The following is a 19,798-nucleotide window of genomic DNA, read 5'->3' on the forward strand; positions in this document are numbered from 1 at the left end:
GAATAAAAAAAAAGCTAAATGTTTTGAAGTTGAAATCATCGTGATGAGAAGCAGTTTCTGTTTTTTGCAGAATTTTATTGGCAACAAAGGGAGTTCATTAGTTTCTATATACTTGGCGGTACATTTACCAGTGTTGCATGTCTGAACTAGTCATGATGCATGTTTGACAGTATTATTCTGATTAGAATTTGTCTGTGTCTGGACACGCTTTTGGAAGAGGTATAACATTTTAAAATCTACTCGTTGATCTCCTGAGACGTTGCACACGAGGAGTTAAGACCAAGTGTAGTGTTCAGAGGGTGGGGACCAGGGCATGCAGATGTAATTTAGTCCCCATTTTAAAGTCATAACATTCTGCCCTTTATTTTTACATAACCCCGTGATAAATTAATGTATTATCACAGAGATTTACAGAAACAGTATCATTTGTTGGAATACCTGTACATTTAACATTTTCAACAATCTGGTCCCTATGGGGATGATTACCGAGTTGTCTCCAGCTGTGTGCTCCCTGCTGGGTCTGGAGAGCTGAAGAGCCAGATTTCCCTGGAGGAGAAAATGTAAAGTGAAGCCACAACTTACAGCTATCGTGACTGCACATATTGACATTGAATGAAGGAGAGACTGGGCTAGACTTTGACGACTTCCACTGTTGTACGGCCTGCCAACACTCACTTTGCAGGTTCATACAGTCAAGCACTATGTATCCAAACGGTTAGGGAAAAACTCATTAAACTACATTAACTTCTATAAATTTGGCCTTGAAACTGATATACATACAATTAAATATTGATAGATGCAGGGCATCAGAAAGGTCCAGCCAATCTAGTTAATAGGGCCATACAGATAAATGGTTGGCACTTGTATTCCGACTGCGGCAAGAGAATCTCAGCAGCATTCCCCGATTTGCACTCTTCCCCCCCCCCCCCCCCACACTTACTTTGAATACTTCAATAGGGTGCTTCAGCTGGGAACTAACAAATCCATTTCAGCCACAACAGATTGATTCAATTAGCATACAGCTCTAAGACCTGATCTAGAATTAAAATAAAGCATAATAGCAAACACACCCAATGTGCATTTTTGACCTTTCCCTACTCCCCTCCTATTTTTTTCACAAAGATGCTGATACATACGGCAGTCTGGTTTCCTGGGTGCTGGAAGCAGTTCCTGCATCTTACCTGTGACCATTCGTCATGTTGGAACCTAATTTTCAGGGTGTGAGGCTTGCAGCAGTGGTAAGTGTGTAAGGGTGAGGTGAAGCTATGATTGAGAGGCATGAATCATGATTGATAGAGATTGTTGATAGATGAGTGATGGGGGTGTGGTGCATTGAACAGTGTGTGAGGCTAGTGGTGCAGTTGGTGGGATATGACATTTGAAGATGCATTCACTGACCTTGACCACTCATGGGGTCATTAGACTTCTTTTGGCACTGGATCCAGGTCCTGGGGAAAGACTGGTGTCACTGACCCCTTCAGCAATCTGCTCCCACTGCTGCCTTACAGTGAGTCTGAAGGGCCTCCTGCAGGTAGAGGACCGGTCTCCTCCTTTCGACCCCCTGCACTAAGGCTGCCTGTGATGCGTCGGAGAACATAGGTGCCTTTTCTCTGTCCTGTTGAGCCATAGCTGCCTTCCACGTTCCTTTGCTACAATAACAATGAGGTGTTTCTTTCAGAAAGCACCTCCTCTTTAAGAAATGTAGACTGTGTTTCACACTGCAGGCTACCTTTAAATAGAGATCACACTTCTCACGAAATTGGGCCCCCTGTGAATTTTGCGTGATGCCTGTATTACTTTCAATGGGCGCGTGCAGATCGCGCATAGAGATCCTGCACCCATTTTCAGACCTTATCAAATGTAGCCCTATTAGACTTCATTTCTCACACCACATTTTAAACTTTAGCTGCTCAATCACATTCCAGTTCTAACAAAAGAGAGTGTTTTATTTTACAAATTGTGTCTGACTGTGCGCGTATGAGCAGAGTTAGTCCTGTCTGGATCTTTCTCTCACAATGCACCAGGAAGTTGGTGCAACTCCACTTCCATCCAGATCAGGCAACAGCTTAAAATAAGTCTTCTCCTAGAGCAAATATTCTGCCACTCCATATTTATGAAAAGAATTAAAGAAAATTTGTAATGTCACCTTTATAAAATACAGTACTTGTACATAGGCTTAAAGGTATAAGCTGCATTCCTAATAGAAAACACTGCTCCTGTGTTCGGCTTGTGATCGCCGTAACATTTTGGTTTCTACAATAATTTAAAGTGGCATTTGCCCCACTTTTAAATTTGGCAAGCCTTCTGTTTACAATATGACACAGTAAAATAAATCTCGCTAACATATCAACACATCACTTGCACGTGACATCATGACAAAAATTCTGCATTTTTTTTGCTCTTCCAAAAGAACACTCAGTTTTTTCGTGAAGATAGCGCTCCTTTAAAAATCAATTTACTTGAATGGCTTTGCAGCACTTGAAAGAAAGCAGAGCAAAAATGGCAATTATTGACAAAGGGATATAAAGAGTTGCTGTAGGTTTCATTACTACCCACCCTAGAGAAGGGGGGATCTTTTCAAAGGAGACAGTACCTGTAGTAATAGCTGCCCTGTACTCCTTTCTGCTGCATTCCAGGATAGTGCTGAGCTTGTGGACTTCTGCAGTTTTTTGTCACCTGAATCTTGGTGCCTCAGTAGTTGCGAATGGACTGGAGACGCACTCCTTTCCTCTTGCACCCTGGTTGCACATGCGTTAGAATCCAGTTCTGTAGTAACTTTTGAACAGATAGCATGTTGCTGTTGTGCAGGGTTAGAAGAAAAGAGCTGTGCGTTGTCTGCCATCAGTATCAAACTGCGTGCAGGGGAATAAATGATAACCTGCAGAATCGAAACAAAGTAAACACATGCAGAGCTCTACTGTTGGATTGGTTTGTATAAGAGGTATGACAGAATAAGTATATGTAACTTGACTCTATTTCTTTTTAATGTTGTCTTTCTTCAGGGTCTGTTTCTTAATTTATCATCAGCAGTTTACAGAATAAATCTGACTAGCATATGCATTAGATAACTTAGTTGTATATGTGTGTGTGTGTGTACCACCCTCCCTCCCCCCTCTAAAAGATACATTACCCCTTGGTAAAAGTGGACTGATCCAAATTGAGCCTTCAGGGTGATTGGCAACATGTTTGCCAGAACATAGTTCCATGCTATTGAAAAAATGTTCTAGTGTAAATCCTGTAAAGGGAGTAAAGGGTGAGACAAGTTATGTTTGCCTTTCACAGATACTGAACAACTTTTCATATATATTTCTGCTGTGTATAATACACCTGCTGGATTATAGGGTTGAGTGTTTTTTTTAATCTCGTGCACTCAAATGATTCCATGCTTCCAACAAATATTTTCAATATTTACTTGTCCAGAAACTCAAATTTCAAGACATTAAATCGTGTTTGAACAGATTTTTGCCTTGTGGACAAGCGTCATCTGATTTTATTTTGATATGAACTAGGTCAACTGGTATCGTTTTTCCACAAGATCAATTTACTCCTTATTTCTCAGCCAAGTCAGAAACTTAAAAGCTTTAGGAAAAGGGTGTTAGAATATTAATATTCATTTTAACATATTATCATCTCTTTACACTTAACCTACCTATTTACATTTTTGGTTCAAAACGTAGCCTTGGGACTTCTAACTGCTATGGCAACCACTTGCTGTTATTTTATTGATAGTTAATCACGCACGTCCGAAGATCAAAATCCCAACTATAGACTGGAGAGGACTTTGAATCTAGAATAATTGTGAGGAGATTCTTCAGAAGGAGAATAGTTGACTGATTTTGTTTCTGCTGCTTCACGGGTGATGATTAATTAAAGGATGGTTGTGATTTAATATTACTATTCTTCTGTGTTTGACTGGAAAGTTAAATAAAATCATAGAAATTTGCAGCACAGAAGGGAGGCCATTCGGCCATTGCGCTGATCCCAGCATTGAAAGAACTTTCTGCTTTGTCCCTTTCCCTAGCTGTTTCCTTATACCCTTGTAAATCATTCCTTTCGAGCATTTATCCACTTCCCTTTTAAAAGCTATAGTGGATTTGTAGTGTATGTGCTTTAAGTCAGAACTACTTTTTACAGCTCCTGTATACTGTAGTACCGGCAGTAACCACACCGGTATATAAGCTGTGCGCATGCCTCTGTACTCCAGTCTAGAGATTGCCCTCCTCCAGTAAAGACCTGTTATTTGTTTATGTACAGCATCCGTGTAATTATTTATCCACTGAACCACGGATCTAACAGTGGCGACGAGTGTTGATGCGAATCTACCTGCAACATTAAACAAAAAAAAACAAAAAAATAGTCGAGTCCAGGAACACAGGCGTCGACCGCGAGCAACCGCCCAGCAGTCAGGCAGAGATCCAACTTCACTGGGGAGGCTGTGGAGAGCCGGGCTTGGTTCCCCAGCCACAACGAGCAGTAAGAGACCGACGACAGGTCCAGAGCAGACCCTTCCCGAGCAGCGGCGGCTGGAGCCGACCGACGGCAGAGAGAGAGCCGGGCAGCGTCGACGGGGTAAGAAAAAGGGTGAAGAGAGCAGGGCGCAGCCGGGGGTTGATCACCGAGCGGCGTCGAGGAAAAATACTGCAAAACCGGAGAGAGAGAGAGGGTAAGAAACAGCCGGGTTCTAGACTGAGCGGCGTCGACAAATATCAAGAGAAGAACGCGCAGAGCACAGCCAGGGATCACGGGCTGATCAGAGTCCGCGGGGCGAAGCAAGGGGAGACGCCATTGAGCCGCGGAGAAGCAGGGAGAGCGCGGGAGACGCCATTGAGCCGTGGAGAAGCAGGGAGAGCGCGGGAGGCGCCATTGAGCCACGGAGAAGAAGGAAGAGCGCGGGAGACGCCATTTTGCGAAGCCGCAGCGGAGAAGACAGGCGAGCGCGGGAAGGAAGGAAAGCGCGGGAGATGCCATTTTGTGCCAGCGGAGAAGAAGGGGAAGCGCGGGAGGCACCATTGGTGATAGTTAACGCACAACCAAGGATGCCGAAGAGTGGCAGTGTCTCTACGTCCGACAATGAAGTCGAAGATTGGGCGACATATGTGGAACGTATTGAGGTGTACTGCAGGGCGAATGAAGTGCCAGATGCTAATAAAGCACTGGTTCTGTTAAATTCCATGGGTGCAAAAACTTATGGGTTACTGCGAAATCTAATAACCCCAGAGAAGCCGGTAAACAAGAATTTTGAAAGCATAGTAGAAATCCTACAGGACCACTTAAACTCCACACCGCTGCTGATAGCAGAACGATTTAAGTTCCATAAAAGGAACCAACACAAAGACGAAAGCAATGCTGAGTACCTAACGGAACTGCGCAAGCTATCGAAATACTGCCAGTTTGGAGCGGGACTAGCAGACACGTTAAGGGACAAGTTTGTGTGTGGGCTACAAAGTGAAGGAACCCAGAAACGGCTTCTATCAGAAAAGGACCTTACGCTGGACAAAGCTTTCAGTATGGCAGTATCACACGAAGCAGCCGCAAGGGGCGCTGCAGAGATACAATGGAGACCGCAAGAATATGGCACCAACGAAATGACCTATGGAACAGGGAAGTGCTATCGCTGCGGCAGAACAACACATGACCAGAAAGATTGTTGGTTCAAGGACCAAGTGTGCAGACAGTGTGGGAAAGCAGGACACATAGCAAGAGTCTGCAGGTCTGGGAAGAAAACCAACAGTAAGAAATCTCCACAGGAGAAGTACAAAAAGGTACACCAGGTGATGGACAGTGGTTCAGACGAACAGAAAAGTGACACAGACTCCGGAAGCAAGGAGCTGGGTTGTCTGAAACTACATAATGTCACCGAAATGGAGGAAGCACCAGCAGTGGACCCTATCGAGATATTTTATTTGTCGATAATTGAACGATTGCCAGTAACAAACGCGGATATAGAGAAGGAGACCCGCAATGATCCGTCGCTGTCACGGGTATATGAATTGACGGTGAGGGGATGGCCAACACATGGCGACTCATTGTTGCCAGCATTCTCATCCAGAAGGGAACAGCTGTCAGTATGCCAGGGGACAGTGATGTGTGGATCTAGAGTGGTGATTCCACCCAAGTTAAGGGAGAGAGTGCTAAATGAGCTACATGAAGGTCATCTGGGGGGAGTGAAAATGAAAAGCCTAGCTAGGGCTTATGTGTGGTGGCCGGGAATCGATCAACAAATTGAAGACCTAACTAAGAGCTGCTTAGGATGCCAGAAGGTCCAAAATGCACCACCACATGCCCCTCTACACCCATGGGAGTGGCCCTCCTCTCCATGGCAACGGGTGCACATTGATTTTGCTGGTCCATTCATGGACTCAATGTTCTTAATAGCAGTGGATGCTCATTCAAAGTGTCCTGAGGTGATAAAGATGTCTTCAACCACTACAGAGAAAACGATTGCAGTCCTACGGACCATATTTGCCAGAAATGGGTTGCCAGAGCAGATCTGCTCTGATAATGGACCACAGTTTGTGTCCGATGAGTTCCAAAAATTCATGAAAAGGAATGGGGTAAGGCATTACACATCCACCCCATATCATCCAGCCACCAATGGATTGGCTGAGAGGTTCGTACAAACCTTTAAGAAGGCGATAAAGGCCATGTGCGACGAGGAAATTCCACTACAGCATAAGATGGACAATTTCTTATTAGCCTACCGAAACGCGACACATGCAGCTACCAACCAGACCCCGGCCATGATGTTTTTTAACCGAAGGTTGAGATCGCGTCTGGACTTGCTCAGACCAAATGTGCGAAGAAATGTTGAGGACAAACAATTCCAGCACATCAACGAGAAGCCGACAAGGAGCTTCAATGTAGGGCAACCAGTCTTGGCCCGGGACTATCGAACAGAGAAGTGGCAACCCGGAACAATATGTACAAGGCAGGGGCCATTAATGTACACAGTGGATGTTGGGGAGAACATTGTGAGACGCCACGTCGATCAGATCTTAGCATCACAGGAATGCGTCAACCCCATGTCTCGAGTACCTGAGGATGAACCCGACATACCGGTAGTATTTACTTCAGACCCAGTAGCAGTGGAACCCGATGAACTACCCAATGAAAGGGGGTCAGAATCGCCTCTGCACCAAGAACAAGAACCTCCGGAAAGGCGCTATCCTGAAAGGGTCAGGAAGCTGCCCCAAAGACTGAATCTATAAATGGACTTTTGTTATTGAATGTACATGTAAAAATGTAATTGTTATTTGAATATTAAGGGGGTATTATTAATCTAAAAAGGGAGGAATTGTAGTGTATGTGCTTTAAGTCAGAACTACTTTTTACAGCTCCTGTATACTGTAGTACCGGCAGTAACCACACCGGTATATAAGCTGTGCGCATGCCTCTGTACTCCAGTCTAGAGATTGCCCTCCTCCAGTAAAGACCTGTTATTTGTTTATGTACAGCATCCGTGTAATTATTTATCCACTGAACCACGGATCTAACAGGATTTTGCTTCCACTCCTGTTTCTGATGGGGCAATCCATCTCCTAACCACAGTCTGCGTAAAATAAAATCTCCTAACCTCTCCCTTCACTCTTTTGGTGATGCTTTAAAATTATGTCTTCTAGTTGTCAACTTGCCAAGCACTAGAAGTAGTTTTTACAGATTTTACAAGGCCTCTCATAATTTTGAACACCTCGATCAACCTCTATTTAACCTCTTTTGTTCTAAGAAAAATAATTCCAATTACTATATTCCCTCCTTATAACTTAACGCCTCTCATCCCTGCTACCATCTTGGTGAACCTCTTCTGTACCCCGCCATGGCCTTGAAATCCTTCCTAAAGTAGGGCGCTTAAAACTAAACCCAACATTCTAATTGTGGCTTAACCAATGATTTGTTTAGGTTTAGTATTACCTTTGCACTAGGCCGGAATTTTCCCTAGGTAGGCGGGTTGGGGGCGGGGGGCCTCCGAGGTGGTCGGGAAACCCGAGAGGCCGGGTTTCCCGCGGGCCCTGCCGACTTTAACGGCAGGGCCTGATTTGAATGTGAGGCCTCGGATTCCTGCCCGCAGCCAGCCAGATTGAGAAGCTGGCTGGCTGCGGATTGGTAGGCCTCAGAAGCGAGGGGCTGGTCCAGGGGAGGGATCGCGGGAGGAGGATCGGCAATTGGCAGAGGTCGGGGATCGGGAGGGAGGACGAGAGCATCGGCAGGGGTCGGGGATCGGGAGGGGGGAGAATGCATCGGCAGGGGCCGGGGATCGGGGGGAGAGAGAGAGCATCGGCAGGGGTCGGGGATCGGGAGGGGGGAGAGAGCATCGGCAGGGGTTGGGGATCGGGAGGGGGGAGAGAGCATCGGCAGGGGTCGGGGATCGGGAGGGGGGAGAGCGCATCGGCAGGGGTCGGGGATCGGGGGAGAGAGAGCATCAGCAGGGGTCGGGGATTGGGAGGGGGGGAGAGAGCATCGGCAGGGGTCGGGGATCGGGAGGGGGGAGAGAGCATCGGGGGGAGAGAGAGCATCGGGAGGGGGAGAGAGAGCATCGGGAGGGGGGGAGAGAGCATCGGCAGGGGTCGGGGATCGGGAGGGGGGAGAGAGCATCGGGGGGAGAGAGAGCATCGGGAGGGGGAGAGAGAGCATCGGGAGGGGGGGAGAGAGCATCGGCAGGGGTCGGGGATCGGGAGGGGGGATCGTGAGGGGGGAGAGAGCATCGGCAGGGGTTGGGGCTCGGGAGGGGGAGAGAGCATTGGCAGGGGTCGAGGGTCGGGGATCGGGGAGAGAGCATTGGCAGGGGTCGGGGATTGGGAGGGGGGAGAGAGCATTGGCAGGGGTCGGGGATTGGGAGGGGGGAGAGAGCATCGGCAGGGGTCGGGGATTGGGAGGGGGGAGAGAGCATCGGCAGGGGTCGGGGATTGGGAGGGGGGAGAGAGCATCGGCAGGGGTCGGGGATTGGGAGGGGGGAGAGAGCATCGGCAGGGGTCGGGGATTGGGAGGGGGGAGAGAGCATCGGCAGGGGTCGGGGATTGGGAGGGGGGAGAGAGCATCGGCGGGGGGAGAGAGCATCGGCGGGGGGAGAGGGCATCGGCAGGGGTCGGGGATCGGGAGGGGGGGGAGAGCATCGGCAGGGGTCGGAGATCGGGAGGGGGGGAGAGAGCATCGGCAGGGGTCAGGGATCGGGAGGTGGGGGGAGAGCATCGGCAGGGGTCGGGGATCGGGAGGGGGGAAGAGTATCGGCAGGGGTCAGGGATGGTGGGGTGTGGTGGGGGGGGGATTCGCCCAGGGATTGGGGGGGGGGGGGGTGCCGGCCGGGGATCGGCGGGGGTGGGGGAGGGGAGGAGAGAGGATCCGGGCTGGCCACCATGCAATTAAACACAAAATGGAGGGGAATAAAGAGGCTTCCAGCCTCATTACAACATTTAAGTTGTGGTACGACCCCCTGGGAGCAGATTGGTCGGCTGCCCCCCGTCCCACCTCTGGCAAAACAGGGATCAGGTCAGGAATCCCATTTATGACACTTTAACTGCCCCATGCTCCAAACCCACCCATTTTTTAGGGGAAAGTTCCGGCCTATGCTTCTATTAATAAAATGCATCCTTTTTTTCCACGGACATCACCATTTACATCCCTCTAATCTGAAAAACATCCATTAGCCACTGCTCTGTTTTATGTCTCTAACAAACTACCTATCCACGCTGTCACACTTCCTTTAATACTGTGTGCCTTAATGTTATCAACAAGCCCCCTACGCGGCATCTTTTCAAAAGCCTTTGGAAAATCCATATGAACAACATCCACTCCATTTCTTTTATCAATATATTTCATTATCTCCTCAAATCTGTTCTGTCTGTCTTTAATTAAGCTGATTTTTCTTTCAAGGCAGGTTTTAATTTGAGCTCATATTATGGTTTACAGTAGCTTATCCACTACCAAAGTTAGGCTGACTGGTCTATAGTTACCTTGTTTACCCCATTATCCGCTTTTAAACAGAGGTGATACCTACCAATCTTTCTTTATACCTCCCCATAGCCTGCTTATCTCTCTTTCTATCAGTTAAAGGGGTAGTAAGGTCTTTTGGTCAGTATTTACAACCCAATAGTATTAAATAAAACTCTTGCACTTTAGGAGGGTTAGGGTTGTCCCACAGACTAGTCAAACAACAGCCTGACATAGTCATATTCACAGAATCATATCATTCAACCAATGTCCCAGACTCCTCCATCATCAGCCCTGGGTATGTCCTAGGGCCACTCCCTCCCTCCCAGTGGTATACAGTCGGGAGGGAGTGGCCCTAGGAGTACTCAACATTGACTCTGGACCCATGAAGTCTCATGGCTTCAGGTCAAACATGGGCAAGGAAACCTCCTGCTGATTACCACCTACCGCTCTTCCTCAGCTGATGAATCAGTACTCCTCCATGTGGAACACCACTTGGAAGAAGCTCTGAGGGTAGCAAGGGCACAGAATGTACTCTGGGTGGGGGACTTCAATGTCCATCACCAAGAGTGGCTCGGTAGCACCACTACTGACCGAGCTGGCTGAGTCTTGAAGAACATAGCTGCCAGACTGGGTCTGCGGCAGGTGGTGAGAGAACTAACACAAGGGGAGAAACTGCCTTGACCTCGTCTTCACCAATCTACCTGTTGCAGATGCATCTGCCCATGACAGTATTGGTAGCAGTGACCACCGCACAGTCATTGTGGAGATGAAGTCCCGTCTTCACACTGAGGACACGTTCCATCGTGTGGTGTGGCACTACTACCGTGCTAAATGGGATAGGTTCAGAACAGATCTAGCAGCTCAAAACTGGGCATCCATGAGGTGCTATGGGCCATCAGCAGCAGCAAAGTTGTCATCCGCCACAATCTGTAACCTCATGGCCTGGCATATCCCTCACTCTACCATTACCATCAAGCCAGGGGACCAACCCTGGTTCAATCAGGAGTGTAGAAGAGCATGTCAGGAGCAGTACCAGGCGTACCTAAAAATGAAGTGCCAACCTGGGGAAACTGCAACACAGGACTACATGCATGCTAAACAGCAGAAGCAGCATGCTATAGACAGAGCAAAAAGACCCCACAATCAACGGATTAGACCAAAGCTCTGCAGTCCTGCCACATCCAGTCGTAAATGGTGGTGGACAATTAAACAGCTAACCGGAGGAGGCAGCTCCATGAACATACCCATCCTCAATGATGGCGGAGCCAACTTGCGAGTGCAAAAGACAAGGCGGAAGCATTTGCAACCATCTTCAGCCAGAAGTGCCAAGTGGATGATCCCTATCGGCCTACTTCTGAGGTCCCCACCATCAGAGAAGCCAGTCTTCAGCCAATTCGATTCACTCTACGTGATATCAAGAAACGGCTGAGCACACTGGATGCAGCAAAGGCTGTGGGCCCCGACAACATCCAGGCCGTCGTGCTGAAGACTTGTGCTCCAGAACTAGACGTGCCTCTAGCCAAGCTGTTCCAGTACAGCTACAACACTGGCATCTAACCGACAATGTGGAAAACTGCCCAGGTATGTCCTATCCACAAAAAGCAGGACAAATCCAATCCAGCCAATTTCTGCTCCATCAGTCTACTCTCAATCATCAGCAAACTGATGGAAGGTGTCGTCGACATTGCTATCAAGCGGCACTTACACAGCAATAACCTGCTCATCGATGCTCAATTTAGGTTCCGCCACGACCACTCTGCTCCAGACCTCATTACAGCCTAGGTCCAATTATGGGCAAAAGAGCTGAATTTCAGAGGTGAGGCGAGAGTGACTGCCCTTGACATCAAGGCAACATTTAATCAAGTGTGGCATCAAGGAGCCCTAGTAAAATTGAAGTCAATGGGAATCTGGAGGAAAACTCTCCACTGGCTGCAGTTATACCTAGCACAAAGGAAGATGGTTGTGGTTGTTGGAGGCCAATCATCTCCGCTCTAGGACATTGCTGCAGGAGTTCCCCAGGGCAATGTCCTAGGCTCAACCATCTTCAGCTGCGTCATCAATGACCTTCCCTCCATCATAAGGTCAAAACTGGGGATGTTCGCTGATGATTGCAGTGTTCAGTTCCATTCGCAATTCCTCAGATAATGAAGCCATCCATGCCCGCATGCAGCAAAACCTGAACGACATTCAGGCTTGGGCTGATAAGTGGCAAGTAACATTCGCGCCACGGAAGTGCCAGGCAATGACTATCTCCAACGAGAGAGTCTAACCACCACCCCTTGACATTCAACGGCATTACCATCCTGGCCATCACCATTGACCAGAAACTTAACTGGACCAGCCATATAAATATTGTGGCTACAAGAGCAGGTCAGAGGCTGGGTATTCTGTGGCGAGTGTCTCATCTAAGTCCCCAAAGCCTTTCCACCATCTACAAGGCATAAGTCAGGAGAGTGATGAAATAATCTCTACTTGCTTGGATGAGTGCAGCTCCAACAACACTCAAGAAGCTCGACACCATGTCCTTTTCCATAACTACTCTAAACCTAATGATAGTAATCACTGTTTCTCATGCTCTCCTACTGAAACATGCTCCACTTGCCTTACTTCATTCCATAGAACTAGATCTGCTTGCTTGTTTGCTTCCTCATTGGCCTGGAAAATTACTGTTCAAGAAAGTTCTCTTGTATACATTTCAGGAATTTCTCCCCCCTCTTTGCCTTTTACACTGTTATTTTCCCAGTCTATATTTGGATAGTTGAAGTCTCCCATTATCACGACTCTAAAGCTCTTGCATCTTTCTGCACATTTGCTTCTTTATCTCCTTCCCGCTCAGCAGTGTAATAGCTCCTCTATTACTTAATTCTAACCAAATAGATACTGACTTTGAACCCTCAAGTACAAAGTTTCTTTCTAGTGCTGTAACAGTATCTTTGATTAATACTGCTACTCCACTCCTTTTTTTTCCTTCCCTATCTTTCCAGAATATATTGTAGCCAGAAATAATAAATGCGCATTCCTTCCCTTGTTTGAGCTAGGTCTCCGTAATTGCCATTATATCATAATTCCAATGGCTACTTGTGCCTGCAGATCACCAGCCTTATTGACTGCGCTCAAGACATTTGCACATGTGCACTCCAAACCCACCTTAGTTTGCCTCATATTTCTCCTCTGTCTGATCACTCCTATTTCTGAATAACTCTTTATTCTAATGCTGCTTTTCTCTCCCAGTCCTCTGTGCACCTTGTATCTCTTCGCTAATGCTTCATCCTGGTGTCCCTCCTCCTTCTAGATTAGTTTAAACCCTCCCCCACAGCACAGTTAACCTCCCTGCAAGGACATTGGTCCCAGCCCTGTTGAGGTGCAACCCATCCATCTAGTACAGCTCTCTCCTGCTGCAAAACTGGTCCCAATGCCTCAGGAATCTGAAGCCCTCCCTCCGGCACCATTTCTCCAGCCACATGTTAACCTGTCTTATCTTACTGCTCCTATACTAATCAGCATGTGGCACTGGGAGTAATCCAGAGATTACTACCTTTTGAGATTCTGCTCTTTAACTTCCTCCCTACGGTAGTAGGCCAGATCACCAACAACGATGAGTCAGCCTACAGGGAGGAGGTCCAGCATCTCGTGAAGTGGTGCGCCGATAACAACCTGGCCCTCAATATCAAGAAAACCAAAGAAATGATTGTGGACTTCAGGAAGTCCAAAGGCGGAAGTCACGCCCCCATCCACATCAATGGGGCTGCGGTGGAAAGGGTGGACAGCTTTAAGTTCCTCGGAGTCCACATCACGGATGACCTTTCCTGGTCCCTCAATACCTCCTCTCTGGTGAAGAAGACCCAGCAGCGCCTATATTTCCTAAGGAGGCTGAAGGGATGTAACCTGTCACCCCTGATCCTCTCTAACTTTTACTGCTGCACTATAGAGAGCATCCTGACAAACTGTATCACAGTATGGTATGGCAGCTGTAGCTACTATGACCGGAAAGCCCTGCAGCGGGTAGTCAAAACTGCCCAACGCATTACCGGCACCCGGCTACCGACCATAGAGCACATATACCAGAAACGCTGTCTACGGAGGTCACGGTCCATCATCAAAGACCCTACCCACCCCAGCCACAGTCTGTTCACCCTCCTGCCATCTGGGAGACGCTACAGATGCATTCGCACCCGTACGAACAGATTTAGGAACACCTTCTTTCCCAGGGCTGTCATCCTACTGAACTCCACAAAGAAACTCTAAAGCCTGCACATCTGCCAATGCATTTTATTATGGTTATGTTTATGTTAATATACTACAAGCCAAATGTATGTTGAATGTTTAAATGTCTTAATCCAAATGTACACTCTCAGGAGTCGCAAGCCTACATTTCGTTGTACTGCACTTGTGCACTAACAATGACAATAAAAGTTGATTTGATTTTGATTTTTTTTTAGCTCTTGAAACTCTGGCTGTAGGGCCTTAACCCTTTTCCAACCTACGTCATTGCTTCCAACATGGACCATAACTTCTGGCTGTTCCTCTTTCCCCCGCAAAAGAGTCATAGAGTTATACAGCACAGAAGGAGGCCCTTCGGCCCATCGCATCCGCACCGGCCATCAAGCCCTGTCTATTCTAATCCCATTTTCCAGCACTTGGTCCGTAGCCTTGTATGCTATGGCATTTCAAGTGCTCATCTAAATGCTTCTTGAATGTTGTGAGGGTTCCTGCTTCTACCACCCTTTCAGGCAGTGAGTTCCAGATTCCAACCACCCTCTGGGTGAAGAAGTTCTTCCTCAAACCCCCTCCAAACCTCTTGCCCCTTATCTTGAAACTATGTCCCCTGGTTATTGACCCCTCTAATAAGGGGAAAAGTTCCTTTCTATCTACCCTATCTATGCCCCTCATAATTTTGTACACCTCAATCAGGTCCCCCCCTCAGCCTTCTCTGCTCTAAGGAAAACAACCCCAGCCTGTCCAGTCTCTCTTCATAGCTGAAGTGCTCCAGCCCAGGTAACATCCTGGTAAATCTCCTCTGCACCCTCTCCAATGCAATTACATCCCTCCTATAGTGTGGCGACCAGAACTGCACACAGTATTCCAGCTGTGGCCTAACTAGCGTTTTGTACAGCTCCATCATAACCTCCCTGCTCTTATATTCTATGCCTCGGCTAATGAAGGCAAGTATGTTGTGCACCCTCCCAGTGATGTCCTTTACCCTGTCACTAGGGAGGCAACACACCATGCGAGACTCGTGTTGGCGGTTAGGGCACTTCAGAGGGCAGTTAAAACATCCATGCTGGTGTGGGACTTTTTTTTATTGGTTCATGGGATGTAGGTATCGCTGGCAAGGCCAGCATTTATTGCCCATCCCTAGTTGCCCTTGAGAAGGTGATGGTGAGACGCCTTCTTGAACCGCTGCAGTCCGTGAGGTGAAGGTAATCCCACACTGCTGTTGGGGAGGGAGTTCCAAGATTTTGACCCAGCGATGATAAAGGAACAGTGATATATTTTCAAGTCAGGATGGTGTGTGACTTGGAGGGGAACTTGCAGGTGATGATGTTCCCATGCGCCTGCTGCCCTTGTCCTTCTAGGTGGTAGATTTTGCGGGTTTGGGAGGTGCTGCCGAAGAAGCCTTGACTGGAGTCACATATAGTCCAGATTGGGTAAGGACGGCAAGTTTCCTTCCCTAATGACAATGAACCCTTTGGATTTTTACAACAATCCGACAGCTTCATGTTCAGTTTTACCGATACCAGCTTTTTATTTCAAGATTTTTTAAAATTGAATTCAAATTCTCAAACTGCTAAGGTGGGATTTGAACTTGCATTTTCTGGAATATTAGTCCATTAATATAATCACTGCACTACCGTACCTATTTCTGGAAATGAAAATAAGTCGTAAACACACTCTTTGCTGCAACGAGTAATTGAAATACCAGTTTCAGGTTGCTTGGGCTGGGTGCCAAGTTTATATATTCCAGATTCGTAACTAAGATAAGGAACTGCAATCAATTGCAGACGGGTAGAAGTGTGGGATGATGGGACGGTGGGGGGACAGGGAGAGGAGGGAAGAAGAAGCAATGAAGGGTGTTATTTTTCCCTTTACGGAGAGCAGCTGAGGATCGGCTGGGTAACCAAATCTATAAGCACATGGTTGCCAAGGAAACCCTGATTTCTGTTTGGCTCTGTCAACAGGGTTACTTTTGACTTTTAAATCAGGTTTTCTGGATAATGATAATGAAAAGAAATTGCTGCACACAGTAGGTCTGTCTGCATCTGAAAAAAAAAGTTGATGTTTTGGGTAAAGTTCTTCAATAGGGTTCTGACAAAGAATCTCTACCCAAAACGTTAAGCTATCTTTCTTTCTAGCTTCAGATATATGCTTTGCTTTGAGTGGGGCTTGAATCTACAATCTTCTGATGCAAGAATGCTTCCACTGAACCAAGTGACCTTTATTCACGTGTGAGCTTTGACAAGTGAGTGTCAACAGTCCATTCAAACATGGGGGTAAAGAGAGGGGAGAGCATGACGGCTGAACCCAACCCTGACCTCACTCACTATCCACACACTTGCACTTTTCAAATCAGTAATTGAACCAATTGCACTCTATGGCAGTGAGGTGTGGGGACCGCTAACACAACAAGAATTCGCAAAATGGGACAAACACCCAATTGAGATCCTACATGCAGAATTCTGTAAAAGTAACCTCCGGACTCAAAGGAAAACAGTAAACAATGCATGCAGGGCAGAACTAGGCCAATATCCATTAATAATCACTATCCAAAAAAGAGCCACCAAATTTTGGAAACACCTAGAAATGAGCAACCCCCAATGCTATCACTACGACGCCCTGAAATGCCAAGAAGAATACCCTCAGTCAACTAGTCCTGGGACTCAGTGAAGTAACTACTAACACTACTAACAATAACCAGCCCCAGGACAGTGACAGCGTAACACAAAGAATTCGACCCAACACAATCGTCGCTAAGCAAAAGGAAAAATATCTGACATATTGGGCAGAAACAACAAAAACCCAAAGCAAACTCAATTGCTACTTGACCCTAAACAGACAATACAACATAGCTGATTACCTGACCATGGTAAAGGACAGCAAACTGAGAAAAATCTTGACAATGTACAGACTTAGTGAACATAGCCTGGCGATCGAAAAAGGTAGATACAGGCAGACCCGGCTACCAAGAGAGGACAGGATATGCTCTCACTGCAGTCAGGGAGTGGTGGAGACAGAGATGCACTTCCTCACAGCTTGTAGAAAATATCAGGGCATAAGGGAGAATTTCTACCCAAAATTTACAAAAATATGCCCGGAATTCAGAAATTTGAATGACGACCAAAAACTCCCATACCTACTAGGGGAAGAGAGAAATTGCGTAACACTAGCGGCACACTATGTTACAGCTTGCCATAAACAGAGGGACAACCACTAAATATAAGATAAGAGTATATATAAATTATATGAAAGTATATTTATACACTCAGGGATATATCTGTTTATACACTGTATGGATAGATCTGTATTTTTGTGAACAAACATGAATGTTTTCCGATGCTTTGGCAACATAAGATGTAACTTGTCATGCCAATAAAGTGATTTGAATTGAATTGAAAAAATTGAATGGACATTGACTGGGTCACCAGGAGAACTCACATGTTCATCTTCAGATAGTGTCACTGAACAGACAGATGGGGCCTTGGTTTAACATTTCATTACTAGATTATGTGCTCAAGTCCTGAAGGAGGGTTTGATGCTGACAGTGGGTGTGAAATGTGATAAAATGTCCAAGGTCCCTGTACTGATATATCTATCTCTCTCACCTTGATGTGTACAAAACTCACCCTCTAAAAAAAGATGTGTATTTTTAACAGCTGCCTTATTTAATTTTCATGTTCCAGTGCCCATGTGTACAATTTGTGAGGATCCCTGTAATAATAAATATACTTTTTCTTTTTGTTTTTTGACTTTAGATATTCCCAGTTTTATTCAGAGGAGTTGTTTTGCCACTACAACATGTTTAATCATTATTTCTTTGGGGGAAAGGTAGGTGCCAGCGTGTATGAAGTGCGGTATCTGATTATATTGGTGCATTGCTAATGTAAAGTTTCCTTAAAGGCCAAGGGAAGTCTAACGGAAGTACTTTTGTTCAAAGTAGACCCCCCATCGTCTATTTAAAGAAAGTATATTTATAAAAATATTCTTTTGATTTAAAAAAAAGTACTTTCTTACTCAGTTGCAAATTTAGCATGTTGGATCTCCTTGCCCGTCAGCCATCCCAGTAAAGGGGAGGAATTCTGGAGTGCTGCCATTAATTGCAATGGGGTCTGGGAGTTGAGCCAAAGCTGCCAGATCCCAGGATAATTTGCAATCAAGTCGACCAGCAACTTGCCCCCATTGCAGTCAATTAGAGAGGGTGCAGAAACGATTTACAAGAATGGTTCCAGGGATGAGGGACTTCAGTTAACTGGATAGACTGGAGAAGCTGGGGTTATTCTCCTTAGAGCAGAGAAGGTTGAGAGGAGATTTGATAGAGGTGTTCAAAATCACGAGGTGTTTAGACAGAGTAGATAGAGGGAAACTGTTCCCATTGGCGGACGGGTTCAGAACCAGAGGACACCGATTTAAGTTGATTGGCAGAAGAACCAAAGGCGACATGAGGAAAAACTTTTTTACACAGCGAGTGGTTATGATCTGGACTGCACTGCCTGAAAGGGTGGTGGAGGCAGACTCAATCGTGGCTTTCAAAAGGAAACTGTATAAGTACCTGAAGGAAAAAAATTTGCAGGGCTACGGGGAAAGGGCGGGGGAGTGGAACTAGCTGAAGTGCTCTTACAGAGAGCCGGCACGGGCTCGACGGGCTGAATGGCCTCCTTCTGTGCTGAAACCATTCTATGATTCTAACCCTGTGTAGAACAAGCTTTTGCACAACACTTAGCCATTTACTATATATTGGCTTTCAATAGGCAGTGGGGGAATACTTTAAAGCAAATGTACTTCTCCTGATATGCTATCCTGTTTGAGGCTTGCATTTATGCAGCTCTCTTTTTAAATTAGCAAATCAATAACTGCTTTTGCTGGGAACCATCTGATGTGTACCAGAACCACTTGAGGTTTGTTAATTTTGTATGTGTGCCTTCTAGTTCTAAGCTGAGTCCAGATTAAATAGTCTGCTTCCATCTGCAGTTCCGCTCGCCTTTTAAGGACCTGAATCACTTCCCCCTTATCCTTTTTTCCAATAAAAACTAATTCAGCTCTGTGAGTCTCTTTACAGCCTCTTTTACACTGGTGCTGCTTCAGTTTGGATTCTGGGACTGCTCCCAACATTTACGTTGATAAATCCAACTTCCTAATTCTGGAGGCAGACTCGCAGACCCTGTTTTTCATGGGTCTGTGATTCTCCGGCTGGGATAAAGGAGCCAGATTTAGCAGTGTAAATGTCAGGCACCAGTGGACCATGTATTTCAAACCTCTTATTCTCCATGGATGCTTCTGGTTGTTTCCTGAATCCATTTATATTGCTTGCTTTAAAGTCTTTCCTGATAATTTATTCCATATGCATTCCATAAAAATGCTTCACTTTGTGTGAAATCGTTCTATCTGAATTCCATGCTTACTTCTAATCCTTAAATTATATCCCCTACTTCTTGATACCTTGCCCTTGTTATACTGGCTTTCTCTCTCGTGCCCCATAAGAAATGTTAATTATCTATCTATTCAAGCACATACAATATCTATTGAATGTATTTTTTCTATGCTTCAAGCTGTATTCATCCATTAATCTAGTTTATCATGTACCTTTAACTCAATTTATAGATCCTTGCTGCGACATCACTTAGAAACCAGGCAAACCGCCAATTAGGCTAGGTGCATAGTA

At 46.2% G+C, this 19,798-nt stretch overlaps 2 protein-coding genes across 3 annotated transcripts in view; one reads left to right on the plus strand and one right to left on the minus strand.

The window, feature by feature from the left end:
* The window catches only part of zcchc4 (zinc finger, CCHC domain containing 4), a 104,230-nt gene that overhangs the window by 57,989 nt on the left and 26,443 nt on the right, over nt 1-19,798 (plus strand). For both annotated transcript variants that reach the window (XM_085967998.1, XM_085968007.1), the window contains one exon: nt 17,895-17,967. In XM_085967998.1, coding sequence (XP_085824124.1) covers nt 17,895-17,967 — 73 coding nt within the window. The remainder of the gene's footprint in view (nt 1-17,894; nt 17,968-19,798) is intronic.
* Nucleotides 1-19,798, minus strand: part of LOC147123155 (zinc-binding protein A33-like) — a 58,653-nt gene that overhangs the window by 38,471 nt on the left and 384 nt on the right. The window contains exon 2 of the mRNA XM_085968023.1: nt 2,594-2,878. Within this exon, the coding sequence (XP_085824149.1) occupies nt 2,594-2,842 (249 nt within the window). The 5' untranslated portion in view covers nt 2,843-2,878. The remainder of the gene's footprint in view (nt 1-2,593; nt 2,879-19,798) is intronic.

Source organism: Somniosus microcephalus, chromosome 2 (assembly GCF_052327205.1).
Source record: "Somniosus microcephalus isolate GS21.2 chromosome 2, FLI_Smic_1.0, whole genome shotgun sequence".
NCBI lineage: Eukaryota > Metazoa > Chordata > Chondrichthyes > Squaliformes > Somniosidae > Somniosus > Somniosus microcephalus.